At 42.3% G+C, this 26,487-nt stretch overlaps 1 protein-coding gene across 2 annotated transcripts in view; it reads right to left on the reverse strand.

The window, feature by feature from the left end:
- The window catches only part of EIF3E (eukaryotic translation initiation factor 3 subunit E), a 259,621-nt gene that overhangs the window by 58,083 nt on the left and 175,051 nt on the right, over positions 1 to 26,487 (reverse strand). For both annotated transcript variants that reach the window (XM_029591900.1, XM_029591899.1), the window contains one exon: positions 14,035 to 14,144. In XM_029591900.1, coding sequence (XP_029447760.1) covers positions 14,035 to 14,144 — 110 coding nt within the window. The remainder of the gene's footprint in view (positions 1 to 14,034; positions 14,145 to 26,487) is intronic.

Consider the following 26,487-nt stretch of genomic DNA (forward strand, 5'->3'; position numbering starts at 1 on the left):
TATGTTTCTATATGTTTCTATAAGTTCCTGGAGGAAAAATCCAATCTGCTATTATGGTAATACTTGTCACTTGGATTGGTCACTGTTGGAAACAGGATACTAGGCTTGATGGACCCTTGGTCTGACCCAGTATGGCATATCTTATGCTCTTATGTTAACTATTTTGAGCAGTATAGCAGTATATAACATCCAATCTATCACTTTCCAACAGGGCATCTCCTACTATAATGAATGTAGTTAAGTCAAGATCAAAAAGCTTGCCTCCAACTTCACCCATTCATAGCCACACATCAAATATCAAGACAATCGGGACTCTCTCTTACTAAATATGGAGTGAATACCTGATTGCAATGGATCAAGAATAATTTTTGCTTCTAAAAATTCTCCAAGCTGCGTAGTTACTAATTCTTAATAAGCTTAGCCAGAAAAGGAAAATCGGAAATGGGTCAATAGTACCCACATATCCATCTAAAGATGGTTTTGAATATAGGTTAAAAATTAGCTGCTTTTAATAAAACAGGATAAAGACCCTGGACCAAGGAGGTGTTAAATTGGTTTGTTCAAATTGTTAAAACAGAATCATTTAGAGGAAATTCTCACTCAATTGGGTCCTAAAAATCATGTCTAAAGTTGAAAAGTTGTTAGCCAAAACCAATTATCCCACAAGAACAATGTTAAAATGGGGGACTGGTTCCAGCACCAGGGCCCACAGGCATTTTAAAACATTACTTTTTTTTCAGTTTGAAGAGGAAAATGCCAAGGCATGCCTACAGGACATTACACAGACACTTTTTGAGGAGAGAAAGTCCTTGGTACTTTTCCTACTGAAGTCACCTCACCAGTCCTCATGGACAGAATATCAATGTGTGCCTGATGGGAGATACGTGGGTGTCAAAGTTGAAACAAGTGTTGTAATTTGGATTATAGGTGCCAATTTGTAAATATTCTAACTCTGAATCGTAACTTGAAATGTCTTAAGTCAAAAACTTCCTGTAATTTCTGGAGAAGCCAGGCAGAACAGAGATCCAAGGTACAATTACCTTTCCCAAATCAGCCTACCATATTTTTTACCTTTTTGATGCCCACTTCCTTTAACTGACTGAGATGTAACCTGTCTTCTGTACTCACTTTGCAACTATTATGATAAGTTGTTTTCTCCATCTGCTCTTGGTCACTCAATTTAATAGGGGACACCATGGAATTCACTGGATCATCTCTACCCATATATACAGTGTTATCAAAAAGAGCGCTGTATGACAGCCATTTTGCTACAAAATAAAATTTCTAACTGTTCATAGTTTACTTATATTTTATTCCTTTTCCTTTATTTTATGTATGTATGCAGGAAATGAAACTGGATTAGAAATTTTATACAAATGTTGTAAACCGTTGTGATGGAACCTACAAAAAAATGTGTAAATAGTCTCTTTTCCAATAATAGTTGAAAGGAAACAGGAACCTTAAGGAGTCCATTCATAATGTGAAAATTACTTTGATATGCTCCTGGCACTGAGAATAGAATCTGTAAAAAAAATTGTTTTAGTTTCTTTTAAAATAAAGTGCACAGTGAATTTGCTCTTCCTTCTTATTTGAGAATCTCCATTACCTTTTGATTTTACATCACTCCCTTTTGAACTGTCTTAATGGTCTCAGAGAACCAAGGGGAGATATAATTAACACATACTAGTCTGTCTTTCAGTGGGGTTATTTGATCTAAGGAATGCTTTAAAATCTCCTCCCACCCAGTACTAGCAAATATAGTGTCACCTAAAAGGTTAATATTCATAGAGAAGACTGCATTAACAAAACAGTGGATTTATCTTTCTCCCTGATCTCTGAGGGAGACTTCTCCCTCGTTTTAAAGATATTGTTTTCCATGGTACACCCAATTATACCAGAGGACTATAATCTTCATTATTGACTGCATCACTCATCCCTTTGCCATCTGAAGTCAAAAACAGTTCAATAAATATGACCAGAACTGTGTGGGAAAAAGATTAATGTGCGAGGCCCAAGACAGAAGTAGCAGATAAAAGACTGGAGGCATTAACATGTGTGGGGGTCAGCAAAATGGCAATTAAGCACCCATACTTAAAAAATATGGGTACTCTAACATCAACTTAGAAATAAAATCAGTGAAATATTTAAGAATATGATCCATTGTAGTGAGGCATCTGTAACCATTAACAAACTTAACAGCAAATCCATCCAAACTTGGGCAGACCATTGATTATGTTACTATATAGACACTGCAGAACATTGACAGCAAGATTCATCACAGCAATAGAATTCTTAAAAAACAACAAAAAAAATAGCCATCTCTCCTTCCCTATTCTCTCATATCAGTGATGAATACTATATCTTAGGGGCAGCAGCTGCTGTAACACAGGAACTTTACTTCCTTAAGCCAAGTTTTCACTATAAAAACTAATTGTGGCAAAGTTATCTACTACTGAATCACAAATTATCAGGCTCTTATTGACTACAGAACATGTATTAAAACAACATTTAAAGCTGTCTCCTATAAATGCCTAAGCATCATCTAAATTTCTCTCTACAGGTAAAATAAAAACAGGATCAAGATGTCTAGTCAAACGTATATAGTGATAGAAATCCAAGAATCTACCCTCTCTCATGATAGGGATTATAGGAGGTGGCAGTGGAACTTCATTCCTATTTGTAGAGAAACAGGTATCTGATAAGAAAAATAAACTCTTCAACTAGTCTTCCCACTAGCTTGAGAAACATAAGATCAATTTCCCATAACTTCCATCAAGGAAACTAGAAAAATAAAAGGAATCATAAAATTATAATAAGAGTACTTACTGACAGAGCAGAAAAGTGAATTAAATGAGGTTAACTAAAACTGGAATTTTTAAATCAGAGAGCAATATTTAAATATTTCAGACACACAATTGTTGCTCTACTTAAAGATTATTTTTGCAGGATTATCCCATCATCCTAACATGGGCCTTTAAATCAGGCAACAGATTGGTAAAGATATCAAAAAGGCAGTAGGGATCCATGAAGAAAATATCAACAAAGTCATGTACGAAGGGTACAGTGCAGTCCTTTTAAAAAAGCACAGCCAGCACCTCAACTGCAAGGTTGGTGGAGCCACTCAATTCCAGTCCATCTGAAGCTTGCAGTGTTCTAGGCAGGGGGGTTCCCTAAAATGCAGGTGATCTCTTCTTTCTGGCTTTCTGCTAGATGCTCTCACCAGTTTGCGGGGTTGATCTCAACGTTTGTTAAAAACTGACATATCTGTACTGCTCCACTATAATATCAAAGATAATTTATATGGCAACAAGTTGCATGCTACATTTCAGTAAAAAGATCAGTGACAAACTTAAGACCACACCATAAGTAAAAGATAGAAGAATCAAACTGGGCTCTCAGTATGCAGCTCTATGCAGTGAAGGTTATATTATACTTTCCAAGTAAGATCCTTCAGTGCTTTTCTTGCAGCATACAAAATTCTATCACTTCTTATAATGTCCCTAAAAATGAATGCCATTTCCCTTAAAAGGAAAAACCAGGGAAAGGACATAGTGAAAGAATTAGGAGCTAATTCTTTAAAGTTTAAAAGCTGTACTACAATACTATCATGTCTCTAAGAAAGCACTGGGTAACCGGCATGGAGTGGCATTTACAACCCAAAATAGCAGTGGTACCAAAGCATTGGGCTTTCAAGAAGGCTAAGGTGACCTGCATGAAGGGATCATGTTTAAAACCCAAACTTCAATAAGCATGGGGAAGCTGGATTATGCTAATTATTATTATTATTTTTTTTTTTTACACAACAGACTCACTAATCTTGCTTGCTGTGGAGATTACAATATTTGGTAATAAAACACAGAAGAGGGCCTTGGAAGAAGCAAGTTGAAGATGGCAAGGTTTGAAATGATCAACTAACAGATCATGGAGGCTATTGTAAATTTTGGGCAGGATTAGGTCAGATATAGAGGGCAGTGATAACAAAGGGGTTGACAGATCAGGTAAAAGACATGGGAATGGGAGAGTTTCTGTTAAGTTGCATATGGAAACTCAACATGAAGGCAGCTCAACTGGGTGGGTCCTTTGGTCTAATCTGCCATCATTACTAAGTTTTCATATTTCTGCTGCCACATCTCATTGGAAGAAATGTGCTGCAAAAGATAGAAACCTTCCCAGTCTAGGGTTATCTGCTAGCACACAGTTTCTCAAATGTAATTCCAGTTAATCGGATTTACAGAATATGCACAACGAAAATGCATGAGATACATGAGTACACACAGGTTCACAAAATATATGCAAACTGTTTATATATATTCATTGTGGATATTCTGACAACCTGATTGGTTTGGGAGGGGTCCTGAGGACAGGTTTGATAAGACCTGTACTATACAAATTACAAATTAAAATGCATAATCAATTATGATTCAGTTTTCAACTGCAGCTTGAATGTTTTACATTTCAGGTACCAATTAAGAATGGATTAACATTGAAAGGTCATAATACTTTCACATAAAATAAAAATCTAAATAAGGAAGTGAATGCTTCATTTGTCTCTTTATTCTTATTATGTTAGTAATGTCTATATAAAGCATCTACCTTATAAATGGGCTCTGACCGACGGCCTGCAAATGAGCAGTAGAGAGCAGCTCTACCGCGCATGCGTGGGCGGGAAACCACGTCGGTCAGAGCGGAGCTAAGATGACGCTGGAAGGAGCAGCTGCGGTGGCGACGATATAGGGTGGGCCGAGCTACAATAGGTGGGAGGAGCGATATCAGGAGGAAATGCAGTGGCAGGAAGGAGCAGCTGAGGTGCGCGCTGGGGAGGGATCCCCGGAGACCTCCTGTCTCCGTGAGTGGGCTGCACTGAAGAGCACAAGAGGGAGAGGAAAGGGGGTGGGGATGAGAGTGAGGGATAGGATTGAGAGAGGGTGGGGAGTGACTGAGGGACGGGAGTAGATGAGGGGGTAGGTGAGACTGAAGACAGGGGGATGAGAGTGAGAATGAGGGGGGGGGAGGTGAGAGTGAGGGAAGGGGGGAGTGGAGTGGGAGAGGGAGACTGGGGAGTGAGTGGGAGGGAGAATGATGAGGGGCCGGTGCGAGTGAGGGGGGAGGTGAGACGGAGGGAGGGAAGGAGCATGAGGGGCGCGTGAGGGGGGGGGAGGGTGAGAGTGAGGGAAGGGGAGGTGATGAAAGGGAGGGCGAGAATGCGGGGGGAGGAGAGAGCTGAGGGAATGGGAGGGATGTGGGAGGGGAATGAGGAGCGGAGGGTAAGTGTAATGGCCGGGAGTTTGCGTGGTGGCGGGAGGGAAGGGGGGTGGAGAGACCAAGGGGGAGGAGGATGAGTGACTGAGGTGAATGAGCGAGGGAGGGGAAGGAGGAGTGAGGGAAAAGAAGTGTAGATGGGTGCAGTGTGAAAACTGATCGAAAAAAAAATTAATGTAGCCCGTTGTTACGGGCTTAACAGCTTGTATTGTTATATGTTTATATTTCCTCTTTCCTGCCTCTCTCTAAAGGTCCAACTGCAGTGTGTAACAAAAGTATTCAGATAGGAAGGATTCAACAAATCTTACTGGTACATGCATATTGTGTAGGCAACAGCAGGGGCAGGCTGCGTTCGCTACGTACTGTCCCAGTTTTCAGCACTCCAAAAGAACCATCAGGCAACTCTGTTCCACTGTATTGAACTTCAACTCTAGGATGCTTGTCTGCTCAACAGTGGTTGCTACAGGGCACTAGCTTAATTACAGTGATGATATGTCATGGCCAACTTCAAATCTTTTTATCTGGTTCATCAATTGCCTCCAGCATTCAATAGATGGTTCCTCTTCAGATGTCCAAAATATCAAAATTGTTTTCTTGCAATCAAAATGGTCAGTTCTATATATCTTTTTGGCTTTGAAAATATCTGTCCCTACTAGCTGGGTTACATCCCCCAATAACTACTATCTATAAACCCAATTCATTTTTTCCCCACACTAGCATTTATGATCAGAATTTCAACTGAATTTGTCAATTTCACACATTCTACATAAATGAATGCAGAAGCAAACCTACACAAATCTTGAACTTTAAACACTTCATAGTTTCATTTTCATTCCTTTCTCTCTAATGATATAAGCCCTATGTACAAATTTTCTACTGCATTTCTCTCAATTGTACACTTACTGTAAGTTTGTACACAATCTTACATATCTCCATATTATGCTGTATTAGTTCCTTTCTTACATTATGGACCATTTTGTGGCCAACATAGAAAGGTAAATATTTTTTTTCTCCCTTCCGAATCTGCACTCCATTTAATTCTATTGGCCATAATCATTAGAGAATCTTTATCTATCCCTTGTGGTCGTGCACTATTACTACTTTGGACTAAGCCATGTAACAATGCCTTGCTTGTAGGTGTGCTAACAAGTGTGAATTTAGAACATTCCATCCTATTTAGCCGATCAAAAAATGGAAGGAAGCCCCATTTAAAGCTAATAAATGGCCCACATCTTTACATCCCTCCTCTCTCCAAGACAAAAAGTATGGAGTGAAATCTGACTTATTAATGAAATGCATGGAGATACATGAGGATTTCTTCCTTCCTGTCTCCTCCACTGTTCCAAGCTAGTTGATAAGGCTTGATTATTGATTTATAGCTCATAAGAATTACCAACTGTACCCTTCTATAAAGGGTAGCACAATTATAAAGAATAGGGTATACATACAACTTCCAACAATCCTTCCACTGTAAAACCCTCTATAAAAACATCATGGATCCATCTCGATAAGCTGCTACAGTATAATCTTAAATCTGGGAGGCCACTAGCCAGTTTCTCATATAGTTATTTTATTGCTTGTTCTCTTTGAGTTAATATTACGGTTTCTCTTCTCTTGAATTTTTTAAGTTCCTAACTCCTTTGTTAACCCTGAACCAGTTCCATGTAATTCCTTTTTTCCAGTTATCAATGTTATATGTAAATCGCCATGATGTGCATACGAATGTCGGTACATAAAAGATTTAAATAAATAAATAAATAAATCCCTCCACAGAGGAAGTTCTAGCATCATTTTACGCTTTTCCCTTTGCTAACTAGACTTGAGCATGGTCCTGTTCAGCAACATCAAGGCTCCCAAAAGTCCTCTGTTCAAACAATGAATACATATTATTCTTTATGTCATGCTTTGAGCTTCATACATTATATATAATGTGGATCTTCCTTGGCATGGATGACTCATTTTGTTTTCAATTATAGAAAATCCAAAATTAACCACACTGACGTCTGCATTTAATCAAATTTCATCTCCCAACATAACACCATAGTTAACAATTGCTCTGCTTTCATTGGAACAAGTTTTAAATTTCAGTGAAATATTATATCTGATAAAATACTTCATTCAAGGAAATAAAATCCAGCCACACAGAGGTAATTGTTTCCAACAGAGGTTTCATGCTCACTGGTTTATAGTGACTACTGTAAATATCTAATATTGTGCCAGAGGAAATACTTGATAAGATGCTCCAATAAAATCTCTAATACTACTTCCATTGACATTTTAATGTGCTATGCAAGCAAACATACATGCTATACAAAGACATACAAACATAGTAAATGGGCAAAATTATAATTGTTTCACTTTACTGCACGTCAACGTGTCTGCTGCAGGTCACTAGCTTAATTACAGTGGTGATCAGGCATGGAAACTAGTATGCAGAAGCCGATACCACCAGACTCAACTGAACGAAAAGTCCTCTTCTGGCCCAGTCAGCTGGCTTGCTGCACCCCATCGGCACAAATTTCCTTCAGATGGAGTCTGATCTCTCAACAGTCCCAACTACCTCACTATACAGCCTCGTGCTCTCTTGCCTTTAATACTGCCACTGATTTCTCCATACATTGTACATTCTCTCTACTCTTTCACACCTGAGGGAGAGAATGGGAAGCAATTTAAGAAAGCTTGAAGAGTGGTCAAAGGTTTCAATGCTAAGATGTGTAGAGTCATGCATTTGGGGTGGGGCAACCCAAAGGAGTTTTATATGATGAGGGGAAAAAGACTGATGTACATGATCAGAGATTGACCTTGAGGTAATCATGGCAGACTATCTGAAAATAGTGAAGCTATGTGTCAAGGCAAGGGCTAAGGCCAGAAGGATACTAGGCTGCATATGGAGAAACATAACCAGAAGGAAAAAGGTGGTGATAATGTCCTGTACAGGTCTTTGGTGAGGCCTAAAATGGATTACTTTGTTGAGCTCTGGAGACCATATTTCAAAAAGGAGAGATGCAGGACGGAAGGGGTCTAGAGAAAAGCAACCAAAATGGTGTGGGATCTGCCTATGAGAGACACTTGAGGACCTAAACATGTCCTAACTTGGAGGAAGGGAGGAACAGGGAGATATGATACAGACTTTCAAATATCTGGGAAGTTTTAATGCATAAAAATCAAACCATTTCAGATGGAAAAGAAGCTGTAAACTAGGGTTCATGATATGAAAATCCAAGGAGGATGACGCAGGAAATATTTCTTCATGGAAAGGGTGGAGGATGCTTGGAATGTCCTCCCAGAAAAGGTGAAGACAAGGAAGTTAATGGAATTCAAAAAGAGCATGGAATAAACATTGGTCAATTTCTAGAGGATGGAAATGGAGAAAACTATGTTAACTTTAAATGTAACATTCCTGCATAGGGATAACCTGCAAGAAGTGGCAGTTACTAGGCTAGTCAACTGGATGGACCATTTTGTTCTCTATCTGCCATCATTTACTATCTAACTATAATAAATAAAAAGTTGCCACACAACTGCATTACTTATATGTAAATTGTGTTCTGCCCCTCTCCCTCCCTTTATTCTGCAGCTTGGCCCCTCACACTCCAGCTCCACCCCTTTCTGTATTGTCCAATCCAATCTCTACCACCACATATGGAAATAGAGCTTCATCCCTCTCTTTGGCTGTACTCTCCAGCTCTGCACCCTCTCTCTGAATTGTCCAATCCCCTCTCTACCACTCAACAGTACACCTGAGCTCTGCCTGGACCCTACTACCACACATCTCAATTACGGACTTCCTACACTTCACAGTATTTTCAAGTCCTTGGATGGATTTTGAATACTCGTGAAAAATCTTTACAAGAAATCCAACAGTCATTACAGTCATTAACACAACATTGTGAAAATAAAATCTTAATTTAACATGCTAATTATAGTAATGGGGTGATTTGTAGCTTATAGCAAGCTCTTTTCAACATTACTGAACATCGTTTTGTGCTCTGGTAAAAATAGTCATGTGCAAATGTATCCTTGCTGTAACAGTTGAAAACTTAAAAAATATGGTGTTCTCCTTATTAGTATCTCATGGTCAACAGCATTGTACTGGATAGTACAGTATATAAATAGTACATATATGTACTACATTGGGATAACAAATTATGATTTATCTTGAGTGGGAGGAGGCAACAGAAAACTTGGAGAGAAGAAAGGGGGAGCAAAGGCTGGAAGGAGGGGAAAGAAAAGCAGATTGACAAAAACACATCCCCCTCCTCTTGCACAAAAAAAAATACACCAAAAAAAATTAGAATGATCAAAAACCAGCAAAACAAATTCCCTTGCTGGTTTAAAAAAAAAAAAAAAAAAGTGGCTGATGCCCAAGTTTTCTAAATATTTTCCACCCCTGCTTGGAGGCACTTCCTCAAACTGTATATGCTTCCTTCCTTTAGCATTGCAGTTACAAATGAAGAAGGCTCTATAATTCTTTCTAAAGCATATGTACATCTTTAAATTGTTTGTGCAAAAAAAGGTATTGCAACTTGCAAAACATTTGTGCTCTCCATGTCCAATGGAAGCTATGTCGAGTAATGGCGAGGGGGATGACCAGATGTCTTTGAAAAAGCAGGAGACGCCACCATTGCAGGCTGCATGAATGTCAAAGCAAAAGTTGACAGGATGGTTTGGCAGGAGAAAGAGAAAATAAAAAGCATACAACACCCGTCACTTGACCGAAAGTCTGTGATGGTTGGCCTGGCGTGACGAACAAGGCATCCTCCTCAGAGACCATAACTGACTTCACTTCCAGTCTGGCGGCAACTATGGGTGGTAGTGAGCAAATCTAATCTGAACCTGGGAAGCAAAAACCTTGATCCAATAATTTCTGCACCAGAGGCATCCTCTGAGCAGGAGGAGGAAGGCATAGTAGGTCTCTAGTAGGCCCCAGCAAAGGTTGGGGAGCATACCACTGAATAGGTAATGCAGCATGCAGTGTGGTCTTGACTGGAAGGCCTAATTGATTAGTTGATTGTGCACCATAGAAGTAATGAAAGAAGTGTTTGGAATTTCCCAAGGAGGAAAGATGGTGTCTACCAGTAGGAGAGACTGAATGCATAATGGGAGGCACTGTCTCTCTTAGACCCTGCATGCGTCAACCGCGTCAAGTGTTTGGAGGACCCTTGAGCTGCATGTGTCGAAGTGTGTGTCACTGGCTTGGATGCCAAATGCATCTGTGCTCCACTCTGAATATCTCAATGCATATTGATAACGGCACCTCAAGATAGAGTGCATAGAGTGTGCCTGGTGAGCCATGTGTCAAACATGTTGACACTTGGTGGACAGTGCATCAACCACTTTGTTGCATCATGTGTCAGGAGTCAGTGCATTGGTCTGTGGTTTGCTTTAATGCATGGTGCATCGAAAAACCCTTTGGCGCCAACTGCTTTGCACCATGTATCAGGGAAGTCTTTGGTGCCAACTGCTTCGGCATACTCCACGCATGAAGTTTCTTCTGACTCTTTTCCTCCCCACTTGACCCCCAAGATAAGATGGACTGCTGGGGGAAGATCTGGACTGACTCCTTTTAGAGGAGGAATTCTGGGAGGTACACTTATTCAAATCCCTGGCCTGAAGGAGGCTCTCAATCTTTGCAACCCTGTAACGTTGCACCTGTGAAGACATGCATCCATAGTCAAGGCAATTCTGCTGGTCGTGATCCAGGCTGAAACACCAGTAGGCACTTGGTACCCAATGGTGAGGGACATAATCTGACCACACTCACAGGCCTTGAATCCCAAGGGGACTGTCTTCTTGGACATGGCTTGCAATGTTTCAGAGAGGCCTTCCAGAGATTAAGTTTCTTCCTTGGTTTTCACTTTTTTGGTTAGGACTGAAAAGTGCTATTGTGGGGCTGCAAAAGCAACAACAGAACAACTCTAGCAAGTCTGGTGATGATCCTTGATGGTCATCATCTGCCTGCATTTAGGGAAAAACTTGAAACTGCTGGCTTCATTTTAGACAGACACTTCAAAAAAATGAACTTGAGGCAAAAGTCAAAAGAAAATTTTCATGTCAGAAAAGTCAACTTGAGAAGAAAAGACCTAACTAGGAGGCATGACAGGGACCATGGCATAAAGGGGGCCTGATAAGTCTTTCAAAAAAATATATAAGAAACCTTGAAAATGTGAAAAATATTTTTTGAGGTACATTATAGATTAAATATCAAAACAGGAGAAAAAGATGGCAGACTGGCTAAAGTGTAGCCAGGGAACATTGCTCTGTTGAGGAAAAATCATCTATACTGATGTTTGGGGATATGAGAACAACATGCCCAGAAGTGTTTCAAAAATTTTTGAATAAAGCATTGGGAGCAGTCTGAGCAGCAGCAAGCAACTATTTTGTCACCCATTTCTGTGACTAGTAATTCACTCAGAGAAAATTCCTTACACTAGAAAATAACCACAATTCTCTCATTTCAGAGAACTTTACTCTTCTCTTTTTAGAATTCAGTATTTCAGTTTTAATGTTAGACCACCTAAATATATAGAAATGTCAATGAGAAAGCTGTAGATGACACCTTTTTATTGGACTGTAGTGATATATTGAGACAGATCTACAATTTGCTTGCTGACCCTTATATTTAAAGAAGACAGTATACAATTATTTTTTAGTTTTAAATATCCTTTAGGAGACTCTTCCATATCTTTGTGACCTTATATACTGCGCATAAATGTTATGACAGATGTTCATATTAGGAAAAATAGTGGAAAGTGTTCTAAACATCAAAATCACAGAACATATAGAAAGACATGGTTTAATGGAACAAAGTCAGCATGGCTTTACCCAAGGCAAGTCTTGCCTCACAAATCTGCTTCACTTTTTTGAAGGAGTTAATAAACATGTGGATAAAGGTGAAATGGTAGATGTAGTGTATTTGGATTTTCAGAAAGCGTTTGACAAAGTTCCTCGTGAGAGGCTTCTAGGAAAAATAAAAAGTATTGGGATAGGTGGCGATGTCCTTTCATGGATTACAAACTGGCTAAAGACAGGAAACAGAGTAGTATTAAATGGACAATTTTCTCAGTGGAAGGGAGTGGGCAGTGGAGTGCCTCAGGGATCTGTATTGGGACCCTTACTTTTCAATATATTTATAAATGATCTGGAAAGAAATACGACGAGTGAGGTAATCAAATTTGCAGATGATACAAAATTGTTTAGAATAGTTAAATCACAAGCAGATTGTGATAAATTGCAGGAAAACCTTGTGAGGCTGGAAAATTGGGCATCAAAATGGCAGATGAAATTTAATGTAGACAAGTGCAAGGTGATGCATATAGGGAAAAATAACCCATGCTATAGTTACACAATGTTAGGTTCCATATTAGGTGCTACTCCCAAGAAAGAGATCTAGGCGTCATAGTAGATAACACATTGAAATAGTCTGTTCAGTGTGCTGCGGCAGTCAAAAAAGCAAACAGAATGTTGGGAATTATTAGAAAGGGAATAGTGAATAAAACGGAAAATGTCATAATGCCTCTGTATCGCTCCATGGTGAGACCACACCTTGAATACTGTGTACAGTTCTGGTCGCCACATCTCAAAAAAGATATAATTGCGATGGAGAAGGTACAGAGAAGGGCTACCAAAATGATAAGGGGAATGGAACAGCTCCCCTATGAGGAAAGACTAAAGATGTTAGGACTTTTCAGCTTGGAGAAGAGACGGCTGAGGGGGGAAATGATAGAGGTGTTTAAAATCATGAGAGGTCTAGAACAGGTAGATGTGAATCGGTTTTTTATTCTTTCGGATAATAGAAAGACTAGGGGGCACTCCATGAAGTTAGCATGGGGCACATTTAAAACTAATCGGAGAAAGTTCTTTTATACTCAACGTACAGTTAAACTCTGGAATTTGTTGCCAGAAGATGTGGTTAGTGCAGTTAGTATAGCGCTGTTTAAAAAAGGATTGGATAAGTTCATGGAGGAGAAGTCCATTACCTGCTATTAATTAAGTTGACTTAGATAATAACCACCGCTATTACTAGCAACGGTAACATGAAATAGACTTAGGTTTTGGGTACTTGCCAGGTTCTTATGGCCTGGATTGGCCACTGTTGGAAACAGGATGCTGGGCTTGATGGACCCTTGGTCTGACCCAGTATGGCATGTTCTTAATAAAAATGCCTCAATAATAGTAATAGTTGCAAAGTATATACTCCAGTTTGAGTGGAAACAAATTTTCTATTGCAAAGAATTAATTTTGAAAAACTCAAATCTTAGATCTAGAATACAATTTTCCAATCTAGAAGCTTGGTCCATGTAAGCAACCTGCTGCTACTGTGCTTTCCTACCTATAAAGCAAAGAATGACACCAGCAGCTTGCCCTGCTCTGAAAGAAAGCAACTGTAGGGAAGAGGTGGGGCCTACATGTCTAATCCACCTTCCTCCAACTGCGACTAGGCCCCTCCAGACATGGAACCTAATACAGTCTCACCTTTCATGTCTCCCTAGAGATGATATTAACCAGCATATAGAAGCAAAACTGAATTGGAGGCAATAGGAAAAGTTCATATACGCAACTTAATCTCCCATTATGTATAACACCTATCAATGAAGGGAAGATAGTACAAGCTATAGCATCTAATCTTACTGTGTGAACAGTTCAGAATGTTTTACCTGGGTTCATAATTTGTATTTAAAGTGCTATTACACTTCATATGAAAGAAATAAATCCAATGGATTAATGAAACTTGGCTGTTCTCTTTAAAGTAACCAGTAGCATATACATTCTTACTTGATGCTGATACACTGATGGATGCGGCAGAAGGTCTCAAAAATAAAAAGGCGAGCATTCTCAATAAAATCTTCAAGGCAAGCCACTAAGAAAAAATCATTCACTAGCACCTGCAATGACAAAAAAAAAAAAAATACAGTCAAATGTAAATATAAAAGCAGAAACTATCACTGCGGCAAGCTAGAAGTTATATACTAGGTGTTCTGGAAGCAAGAGCAATAATTATCTGCAAGCTTTTTCTTAAAAACACTGTACAGTTAAACAAAAACAAACAAAAAAACAAACCTTAGAAAAAATTTTCTGATCATGTTTAGTATCACTCTGAATGAAGTATGCTTCACTTAATACTTTGAAAAAGAAAACAACTTTTTTTTAATGGCTTAAACCAGACAAGATCTAGCTGCTTAGAAGTAAACTAACTGTATGAATTAACAGACTTAATCAGTTCAAACTCCTATACATAGATAAGAGGATGCAGAGACATTTTGGCATTTTTCAAGCCTTCTCAAACTAAGAGGCCGATGCAATATAAACATGCTAAAATTGGGCGCTCGTACTGAATGCCCCTTTTCCTAATGTGTGCCCATCCACCTCTCCCGGGTGCGCGATGCAATGTGTTAATGAACTGTCGCGTTAAAAAGGACGCGCCAGGGGATGCGCCAGGTGCATTGGGACCCAGGAGGCATGGCTGGATATGGGTTAGGAAAATGGACACAATACGAGCGTCTGTCTTATCCCACGACAGCTACACAGGATGGCTTGGAGCGTGTATATTGTACACCCAGAATTTATTTTTCTGCATGGTGTTGCTTTCTGCAGTTCCTCCTACTTTGAATCATGACGAAACTAAGTAGAAGGAACCACAGAAAAGCAGTATTTTTTGCTCTTAAATTGAGCCATTGATGCATGGCAAGACTTTCCACCTGCTCCAGGGTAGGCATAAAAGTTTTCATGTTAAAAAGTGCACGTTGGGCACACAGTGATTTTTTGTATCGGAGGTAATAGCTAATAGGCTCATCTACATGGCACTTACATGTGATAAGCACTATTAACTAGCAGGCCGATACAGTAAAGTCCGCGGGAGAGCGGGCGAACACCCGCTCTCCCGGAGCGCGCACAGGCCACACTCCTGTGTGCGCGATTCTCTATTCAAATGAGGCCCGGCGGTAAAAACAGACAAAAGGAGGCGCTAGGGACACTAGCGCGCCCCTAGCGCCTCCTTTTGGACCGGAGCGGCGGCTGGCAGCAGGTTTGACAGCAGACGCTCAATTTTGCCGGCATCGGTTCTCGAGCCCGATGACAGCCACGGGATCGGAAACCGGCAAAATTGAATGTCCGGTTTTCAACCCGACAGCCACAGGCCGACTTCAATTTTTTTTTTTTTTTACTTTTCGAAACTTTCGGGACCTCTGACTTAATATCACCATGATATTAAGTCGGAGGGTGCACAGAAAAGCAGTTTTTACTGCTTTTCTGTGCACTTTCCTGGTGCCCGAAGAAATTAACGCCTACTTTTGGGTAGGCGCTAATTTCTGAAAGCAAAATGTGCAGCTTGGCTGCACATTTTGTTTTCTGAATCGCACAGGAATACTTAATAGGGCCATCAATATGCATTTGCATGTTGCGGGCGCTATTAGGTTCAGGGGGCTGGACGTGCATTTTCGGCCCCTTACTGAATAAGGGGTAATGCTAGCCCGTCGAAAACACGTGTCCAATGGCGGGTTAAGTGCGTTCCATCGGAGCGCACTGTACTGTATCAGCCCGTATGTGCTTTGGACGCACTAATCCGATTACAGCATCGGAAGTTATTCTAGTGTGTCCAACTGCGCATCAAGTTGTGTGCTAGGCTAAGCGTACTATATTACATCAACCCATAATTTGGGGTCACAAGTGCCTCAAAAACAGCCGCACTCTTCAGGTGCCAGCAGCATTAATAGTGTAACAATGTGGGGAGTTTGAACAAGCAAGAATTCACAGGTACTGTCCTTACATTTGTTTTTGTGGCCACGTTTTCATGGGCCAGGGGAGACTTCCACTTCTCCTTTCTCATCATCTACCAATGAACCTACCCAAGAGAAAAATGTTGCCCCTGTTATCAACCTGTCCTTTCTTTCCATCAGCTGTCATCTATCTTTGGCCCAGGGGCCCAAAAGAAAATGCTGTTGACCCTTGCCAGGGGGATATTTGTAGAGCAAGCCATTTGAAGGGAAGGATCAAATGCAAGAGGGGTTTGAGGGTTGGATCAGGTGGAAAGTGAGAGAGGGGAAATGACAGATTGACTGGACGCATAGAAATGTAGCTGGGGGATGTAAGAGCTGAGGGGAAAAGGTGAGGCTGGGAAAGGAGAGGGGGATAAAAGTGAAAAAGAGGTGATGACAGAGGATTTAGCCAAAAAAGTGCGCAATCTCGGAGTAATAATTGATAAGGAACTGAACCTCAAACACATTTCACTAAAGGTGAAGGAAGGGTATGCAAAACTCATGGTACTCAGAAAGCTAAAACCATTACTATCGCTGCCAAACTTTCGTACAGTGCTCCAATCACTGATATTTGCAAGCACTGACTACTGTAATGCTTTACTACTCTGCCTACCCTATACTACTGTAAGACCCCTGCAAATTTTACAAAACGCCGCAGCTAGAATTCTCACTGGGAAAAGTAAAAGGGATCACATCACAGATACTCTCGCCACGCTACATTGGCTACCCATTGAACAAAGAATTCAGTTCAAAGCACTCTGCACAATACACAAACTCATCCATGACGAAAAAGCAGAATGGCTGAACACAGCACTTCGAGTCCACGTTCCACTCAGAAATCTAAGATCAGCAGAGAACTTTTAACCATTCCATCCGTGAAAACAGCAAGACTTACCCAAGTCAGGGAACGTGCATTGTCTCTGGCCGGTCCCATTTTATGAACTCCATGCCCCTTGAACTTAGACTTCAGAGCAACCATAAATTTTTCAAAACACAACTCAAAACCTGGCTCTTCAAACTAGCCTTCAACAAAGAGAGTGATGCAAGCAGGTAAACAAGAATAAGCGGACATGTAGCAACAAGCTCACAAAATCCAGTTACTACTGGAAATTAGCTCACCACTAATTTTAACTGTAGTCAAAACATAGGATACATCGCTATAAAACAGACAATCCCCCAATTGATTTTCTTCATATGCATAATCCTTATAGTAAATTATATTAGTCCATATTGTTTGTTACCGAATAGTACTGGCACCACCTATGTAAATTATGATCCATATTCACTTGGATATTGATGCACTATTGTAAACCGTTATGATGGTAAATAACTTAATGACGGTATATAAAAACTCCTAAATAAATAAATAAATAAATATGAAAATGGCTGGAGCAGGTGAGAGAATGGGTTGGGAAGGTGAGGCGCTAGGGGATATAAACAGGGTCCAGCTGGAGGGCAGAAGTTGAAAGGGGTCTGCTGGAGGCAGTTCTTTGGAAGGGATGGAGGTTGGGAGAAAGGACTGACTGGAGAGTGTGGAGGTTACAGGTAAGCAACATTTGCTTTCTCACAGGACAAACAGGACGGTAGTCCTCACATATAGGTGAATATCGAGCTGAGGATGTCCGAGAAATGCACCAAATGTACCCAAGATGTGCAATAGCCACAAGGACTGGGGTGGAATTTGGTAGAGAGCATCCTGAACCCCAACGGGCAGGCGGAAGGGGTGATGGTACATCAAGTTGTAAAAAGGTTGCGCAAGACAGACTGGCCGAAGATGGAATCTTGTCTTCCGGCCTTGTCTAAGCAATAATGGGCTGTAAAGGTTTGGAGAGAACTCCAGGTAGCAGCCCTGCAAATGTCAGGAAGTGGCACAGAGCGTAGGTGCGTTACTGACCCCAATGTTGGAATATTGCGTCCGCTACTGTGGGGATGAGGGACCACTCATGCGGATGGAAAGCGCGACTTAGGTTGTCCGCCAACACACTGTCCACTCCCGGACAATAGGTGGCCCTGAGGTACATCGAGTGGGAGAGGGCTTCCGCCCATATCTGCGCAGCTTCCTGACACAGTAGGTAGGAGCCCGTCCCTCCCTGTTTGTTGATGTACCACATGGTCACCTGGTTGTCTGTCTGAATCAGGATGACCTGATTGGAAAGGCGATCCTGAAATACCCTGAGAGCATATCTGATTGCTCGAAGCTCCAGGAAATTGATTTGGTGTTTGGCTTCCTCTGGAGACCAAGTTTCTTGTGTTTGCAAATCGGCCACATGGGCTACCCAGCCGAGGTTGGAAGCATCGGTGGTGAGAATTATTTGAGGGTCTGGAGCCTGGAAGAGCAAGCCTTGGAGGAGATTGATCTGATTTTTCCACCAGGCTAGAGACTGACGGAGTGAGTCGGTAATGTGGACAGTGGTCGATAAGAGGTTGGAAGGACTGAGTCCATTGTGACCTTAGAGTCCACTGCATGACTCATGGCCAAGCGGGCCATTGGAGTAACCTGTACTGAGAACGCTATGTATCCCAGTAGGATGAGGAAGTGGCGTGCAGTCGTGCGGTGTTGAGACTGTAGCTGGTGTGCGAGAGAGATGAGCGTGAGCTCGCTGTCGAGGCAGAAATGCCTTTGCCTGCAAGGTGTCCAAGTCTGCCCCTATGAATGATAAAGCTTGAGATGGGACTAAGCAGGAGCTTGCATAGTTGACTAGAAATCCTAGCGAAATCAGAGTGTGTAAAGTAAGACGAAGGGATGACAGAGGAGCTTGCTGAGTGGGAGCCCTGATCAACCAATCGTCTAGATAGGGGGTAGACGTGAACACTGAGTCCTAAGGAAGGCTGCTACTACTATGAGGCACTTAGTGAAGACTCATGGTGCGGATGCCAGGCCGAATGGTAGCACTCGGTACTGATAGTGCTTGGGGCTTACTAGAAATCTCAGGAACCTGCGATGAGATGGATTTATCGCAATGTGTGTGTACGCATCTTGGAGATCGAGAGCGCAGAGCCAGTCTCCTCTTTGCAGAAGAGGAAGGAGGGAACCCAAGGTCACCATCTTGAACATTTCTCATTGGAGGTACTTGTTGAGGGCATGTAGGTCCAGAATTGGACCAACACCTCCCAATTTTTGGGGGATTAGAAAGTACCGGGAATAGAATCCTAGGCCTTGTTGAGAGTAAAGTACTGGTTCTATTGCTCTGGATTGGAGGAGGAGGATGTTCTCCACGCCAGTAGAGATGGGGAGTCCAGTGAAATGAAGAGAAAGTTCAGGCGATAACCTTGAGAGATTATGGTAAGGACCCACTGGTCTGAGGTGATTGTGTGCCACCTGTTGTTGAACTGGCATAATCAACCTCCCACTGGTATCTGAGGCAGTGAAAACTGGTTGCTGCTCTCTATACAGGAGTCAAAAACCGGAAGTAGGGCCCAGCTGAGGAGCTGCTTGCGGCTTTTGTTTACGAAGTTGATGAGACTGGCCTTTTGGAAAGATCTCATGGAACAAGTCCTAGACTGTGATGGATAGGACTTCTTTAGACGGAAGAATGACCTTTTAGTATCCTTCCTGAAAGGCTGTTTGGAGGAATACTCAGAGGACATCAAAGAGAGCTGGTGAAGGGTCTCATGATGGTCCTTGAGTTCCGCCACAGTCTGCTGAATCTGTTCCCCAACCAGATTGTCTCCTATGCAGGGCAGATCAGATAATCTGTCTTGTACTTCAAGGCACAAATCCGAAGACTTAAGCCAGGCCCATCTTCTTGCCGAAATAGCAGTTGCAGATACCCTGGAAGCGGTGAAAGATATCATAAGAAGATCTTATTTCATGCTTCCCTGCCTCATAACTCTTGTGTACTAGGGTTAGAAGTTGTTCCTGGAATTGCTGAGGCAGGGACTCTGTAAAGTCCTGTATTTGCTTGAATAAGACCCTGTTGTACTGGGTCATATATAGCTGATAGGAGGTGATCCGAGAGAAGCATTGATCCCTGGAAGACACGCCAGCCAATGGCATCCAGGAATTTCTGTTCCTTAACTGGGGGAAAGAAAGAGTAGGGTTTTGATCTTTTTGCCCTTTTTGGGCAGATTCTACAACCACAGACTGGTGATCCAGCTGAGGTTTCTGGAATCCTGGGGCTGACTGGATCAAATAAGTGGTATCAGATTTTCTGTTGACTGGAGCAACAGAACCAGGGTGTTCCCAGTTCATTTTGAGGAGATCCAAAAGAACCTGGTGAATAGGGATGGAGATTATTTCCTTGGGAGCATCCAGGAATTGTAACAGCTCCATCATTGTTCAGTCTGCAATTGGAAGGGAACCATCTTGTTCAGTCTGCAATTGGAAGGGAACCAATTCAGACATTTCCTTCACAAAATTTATGAAGGATAGGTCCTCTGGAGGAGAATGCTTCCTGCTTTCAGTAGGAGAAGGTGGCGATGGCACATCATCTGTGTCTTGAGAAGAATCGTCGGTCCAGGTGTCATAGGGATCAGGACCTGCCCCTCTAGGAGCCTGAGAAGGACGGGACGATGGTATTCCTGAAGGTCCCGGTCTAGGTTCCGAAGGCATTGAGGGAAGAACTAGAGGCACCGATGAAGGCATCGAGGGCATTGATGGATGGATCGGTGGCGCTGATGGGCACATTGACATCGATTGTTGAGGCATTGGAAGAACTCCCGATGGAGGAATGTGGAACGGTGTATCCCCTCCCGATGACTGGGTAAGCGGGGAGAGCACCGGAGCCATCGGTGACACAGGATCCATCAGTGGAAAAGCGGCTATAAATGCTTCCATCTTCGACAGCAGCAGTGCCAGTGCTGCCAGAATTGGATCAATTGTTGGTTCCACCATCGGCACCGGTTTCGGTGTTGGAGGAACTTGGAGTCTGTGCATCGCCTTATCGATGGCCTCCTGAACCATCTGGTCCAGTTCTTCACGGAGACCTGGAGCAAGCATGGCTCCGATACCCGTCCGGGTGAGCGTTGCCTCGGTGACCCGGTCGCAGAAAGGGTCGGTGCCTTTTGTGGACGGGGTTTCTTCGATGGCGGCTCGGACGAGGGGAGAGGTCGAAGATTTTCCTTCCTCGATGGTCCGAGACTTGCGGTGTCGATGCCGATGTTTCTCTCTACGATCCCCTCAGTCCTGAGGGGGAGTAGAGATAGTCGAAGGCCGAGAAGTCGTTGACGCCAGACGGTCACCGGCCGGTGGCCGATACTGGCACAAAGTGGACGGTGCTGGTTCAGACGACGTCGATGCAATAGACGGTGTTGGAGTTTGAGAACGGACGAGAAGTTCCATTTTCTCCATTCTGACCTTGCAACCTTTTGGTGTCATTAAGGCACATCATGCTCGCACATTACACAGACTTTATGCGGGTCTGTAATGGACATGGTGCGAGTACAGTCCGGGCACCGACGGAACCCCGACGCCATGGCCTTTGAAAAATGTAGCCGCTGTACGATCAACGGCCAGTAGGCCGCGAGGGCCAAACTAGACGGGAATCGATCGAAACCGGGTAAAAACTTACCGGAGTACCGCGGAGTCAAAAATTCAAAGGAGGGACTCCTGTGGGGTATGAAATTTTTTAGTAATTCCGTGAGGAAAATTCCTGTCAGGAATCTCTGTGGAGCTCCTTAACCTGTGTGGCTACTGCTGCGAGGAAAAAAGAAGACTGAAGAAGGACCCCCTTCTGGCTGCAGGTTTAGTGCCATGCTGGGCATGCCCAGTAGGTGCCAGTCAAAGTTCTAGAAACTTTGACGAAAGTGTTCCGTGATTGGGCACCATCCTGTGATGTCACCCATATGTGAGGACTACCATGCTGCTTGTCCTGTGAGAAAAATGGTAGCATAAACAAACAGCAACTGATCACTCTGGGGTCAAATTTAGCACTGAAATTTAATGTGGACAAGTGCAAAGTGATGCATATAGGGAAAAATAATCCAAACTTGTTTCCATATTAAGTGTCACCACCCAGGAAAAGGATCTTGGAATACTTTGAAATATTTAGTCCAATGCACCGTAGTGGTAATGTCCCTTCCCTCCTGAATGTTAGGATTACAAAAGGAATGGAAAATAAAACAGATGATATAAAAATGCCTCTCGATCCATGGTGTATTCTATGTCGTTCTGGTCTCCCCATCTAAAATAAAAGGATATTGCGGAACTAGAAACAATACAGAGAAAGGAGACAAATGAAAAATGTGATGTACGGCTCACCAATAAGGAAAGGCTAAGCAGGTTAGGGCTCTTCAGCCTGGAGAAGAAGCGGCTGAAAGGAGATAAAGGTCTATAAAATCATGAGTTGTTTGGAAAGGGTAAACAGGGAACGGTTGTTTACCCTTTCAAATATTACTAGGACTAGTGGAAACGCCATGAAGTTAATAAGTAGCACATTTAAGACAAAATAAGAAAAAGCAGTTTTCACTCCGTGCATAATTAAATGGTGGGATTTGTTGGCTGGGTTTAGACAAGGTCCTGGAGAAAAGAATCCATTAACCACTATTAGCCATATGGACTTGGGAGCCACTGTCTACCCCTAGTTATCAGCAAGGCCTAGATCTATTGTTTGAGATTCTGCCAGATTCGTGACCTGGAATGGCTACTGTCAGGATGCTAGGATTGGTGGCGCTTTGGTCTCATCCAGTATAGCATTTCTTAATCTGTTAAATAATTTATTCCAGATCCACAGAAACCTGCCTTGGTACCAACATAAGAACAAAGATTTATAATACAAGTACTCTCTCCATTAGGATAAGACTTTTTTTTTTTTTTTTATAATGGCATTACTTCTTGTGTTTGGCAAAAATACAAGAGACTAAAGATGGCTGATTACCATTTCTGACAAAAAAAATGTCTTTAAAGTGTAGATCGATCTCTCCTAGCTTAAAATATAACAAAAGGGTTCAAGCATAATGTTAGTTTGGGCCAGAAAGTACCATTCATTCTGCTGCTATAGAGTGCAACAAAAACATTGTCCATTATATATTCTAGTTGCAACCAGAGTTTCTGCATCGGCTTCAAGTCCTTCTACAAACTCAGTCTGTGACCCCCTTCAATTTTTTGAATTTATTTTCAGACAGTCCATTATGACTTCAGATTCTTCTGAGAAACACATGTTACAAGGAACAGAACATACATATGGAACAATGTGGTATTCTGTAACAAGTGGATAAGGAAATCAAGCCATCCGCTATTCAGCAGTGGCACATTGCAGTCATCTTTGGGTTTTGGAACTGGATTATACATACCGCAGAGAATGCAAAAATAAGTACCTAGTATACCTGAATCAGATGGTTCTTTAGGTTTATCAAAAGAAAACCACAAACATTTAAAGTAATTTAACATGCTTTCTTTTATCTTTTGCCAAGACAATATTAATAGTGGTTATAATTAAAATCAGATGTCTTAAGCACCAACTGAAGTGATAATTCTATTATGCTAGCACACCGAAAGAATCAGATTTCTTCTTGAACTGATACAGTTAGTATAGCTTAAAGAAATTTACTATTTTAAAACTATTAAATGCAGAATTATGTCTTCAAATTTGTAAACAGAAAGAGTATTGCTCTAAATCAGCAGGTGTGATGCCACACTTCCCTGTCCCCTGCTGACCCAGCTGCTCCCCCTACCCGAAAGAAATAGGTCCTCCGCCCGGGCAGAACGCGGCAGGACAGCTGGAGTCAGCGGCACCGGCATGTTCTCTTCTTCCCGCCCCCCACCCCCCTCCTGCGGCCCGGAAGAGGAAGTGGTGAGTAGCAGGTGCATGCACGGGAAGAAGAGGAGATCATGCTAGTATGGGCAGAATCAGCCTGAAGAAGAGAAGAGACACGCAGCCTGAAGAATGAGCAGCATGGCCTGAGTAAAACGAGGAACATCAACAACCCCCACAGCCGATGGGACTCCTTTCTCTGCGAGGTCTGAAAGTGGAGGAGGTTGCTGCTGCCTTTAGGGTTGGAAGTGGAGGAGGCTGTTGCTACTGCTAGTTCGGGGGGGGGGGGGGGAGAATGAGTGAATTAGCAAGCATATGTGTTTGAGATCCTGTGTGTGTGTGTGTGTGTGTGTGAGTGACAGCATGTATGAATGATTGTGAGCCTGTATATGAGAGATTATGTGTGATTGAGAGCCTGTGTGTGAGAGATAGCATGAATGTAAGTATGATTGAGAACCTGTATGTGTAAGTTTGTGACTGAAAACCTGTTTGTGTGAAAGAGTATGTGTAGGTGATTGAGATCATGTGTATGTACGATTAAGAGCCTGTGTGTATAAGTAAGAGAGAGAGCATGTGTGTCTGTGTGTGATTGAGAGCTGGTTTAGGTGAGGAGCATGTGAGTATGTGATTGAGAGCTTGTGTGTAAATGAGAGAAAAAGACAGCATGTGTGTAATTGTGTAATTAAGAGCCCATATAAGCGAGACTGAAAAAGCGTGTGTGTGTGTGTGTGTGTGTGTGTGTATGTTTCAGAGCCAGAGAGAGAGCGAGGAGAAGTTGCAAGCAAACCATCCCGCCTCCTGCTAATTCAAAACAATCTCAGGGCACCTGGATATCAAACATTCTCAGGTTTGCAGAGCAAATCATTTTTGAGCCTTTGTGTCTGCTATTTTGAAATATTTTATTAGTTATCTGGAAATTTTTGATCTGAGTTTTTAATTATTGGATATTCCATTCATCAGCTGTTTTGTAGAAACATAGAAACATAGAAATGACGGCAGAAGAAGACCAAACGGCCCATCCAGTCTGCCCAGCAAGCTTCACACATTTTTTCTCTCATACTTATCTGTTTCTCTTAGCTCTTGGTTCTATTTCCCTTCCACCTCCACCATTAATGTAGAGAGCAGTGATGGAGCTGCATCCAAGTGAAATATCTAGCTTGATTAGTTAGGGGCAGTAGGGGTAGTAACCGCCGCAATAAGCAAGCTACACCCATGATTATTTGTTGTACCCAGACTATGTTATACAGCCCTTATTGGTTGTTTTTTCTTCTCCCCTGCCGTTGAAGCAGGGAGCTATGCTGGATATGCGTGAAGTATCAGTTTTTCTTCTCTCCTGCCATTGAAGCTATGCTGGAAATGCGTGAAGCATCAGTTTTTCTTTTCCCCTGCTGTTGAAGCAGAGAGCTATGCTGGAAATGCGTGATGTATTAGTCTTTCTCCCATGCTGCTGAAGCAGAGAGCCATGCTGGATATGCATCGAAAGTGAAGTATCAGGCACATTTGGTTTGGGGTAGTAACCGCCGTAACAAGCCAGCTACTCCCCTCTTTGTGAGTGCAAATCCTTTTTTCCACATTTCCTCTTGCTGTTGAAGCTTAGAGCGATGTTGGAGTCACAGTAAGCATGTGTATGTTTATTGAATAAGGGTATTGTGTCCAGGCAGTAGCCATCATTCTGGCGAGTCACCCACTCTTCATTGGCGGCCTCTTGACTTTATGGATCCACAGTGTTTATCCCACGCCCCTTTGAAGTCCTTCACAGTTCTGGTCTTCACCACTTCCTCCGGAAGGGCATTCCAGGCATCCACCACCCTCTCCGTGAAGAAATACTTCCTGACATTGGTTCTGAATCTTCCTCCCTGGAGCCTCAAATCGTGACCCCTGGTTCTGCTGATTTTTTTCCTACGGAAAAGGTTTGTTGTCCTTGGATCATTAAAACCTTTCAAGTATCTGAAAGTCTGTATCATATCACCCCTGTTCCTCCTTTCCTCCAGGGTGTACATATTTAGATTCTTCAATCTCTCCTCGTACGTCAACCGATGAAGATCCTCCACCTTCCAGGTCGCCCTTCTCTGTACCACTTCCATCTTGTCTGTCTTTTTGTAGATACGGTCTCCAGAACTGAACACAGTACTCCAGGTGAGGCCTCACCAAGGACCTGTACAAGGGAATAATCACTTCCCTTTTCTTACTTGATATTCCTCTCTCTATGCAGCCCAGCATTCTTCTGGCTTTTGCTATCGCCTTGTCGCATTGTTTCGCAGACTTCATATCATTAGACACCATCACCCCAAGGTCCCTCTCTTGCTCCGTGCACATCAGCCTTTCCCCCCCCCATCGAATACAGTTCATTCGGATTTCCACTCCCCATATGCATGACTTTGCACTTCTTGGCATTGAATTTCAGCTGCCATATCTTCGACCACTCTTCCAGTTTCCTTAGATCCCGTCTCATTCTCTCCACTCCTTCCGGCGTGTCCACTCTGTTGCAGATCTTAGTGTCATCCGCAAAAAGACAAACCTTACCTTCTATCCCGTCCGCAATGTCGCTCACAAAGATATTGAACAGGACCGGTCCCAACACCGATCCTTGCGGTACACCACTTAAAACCGCTCTCTCTTCAGAGAGAGCTGTTCTTTTGTTAGTATAGTTTTACTGCTATTGATTTTATATTTCTTGATTTGTTTTATAAGGATGGGTGATGTTTCTTTTTTTCCTTTGTTGCACTGCATTCAGAGACTCTGGCTTGTTGCGGTTTCCAATTCAGTTTTTGTCTGCATGCTTT

The sequence above is a fragment of the Rhinatrema bivittatum genome, chromosome 2 (genome assembly GCF_901001135.1).
Source record: "Rhinatrema bivittatum chromosome 2, aRhiBiv1.1, whole genome shotgun sequence".
Lineage (NCBI taxonomy): Eukaryota > Metazoa > Chordata > Amphibia > Gymnophiona > Rhinatrematidae > Rhinatrema > Rhinatrema bivittatum.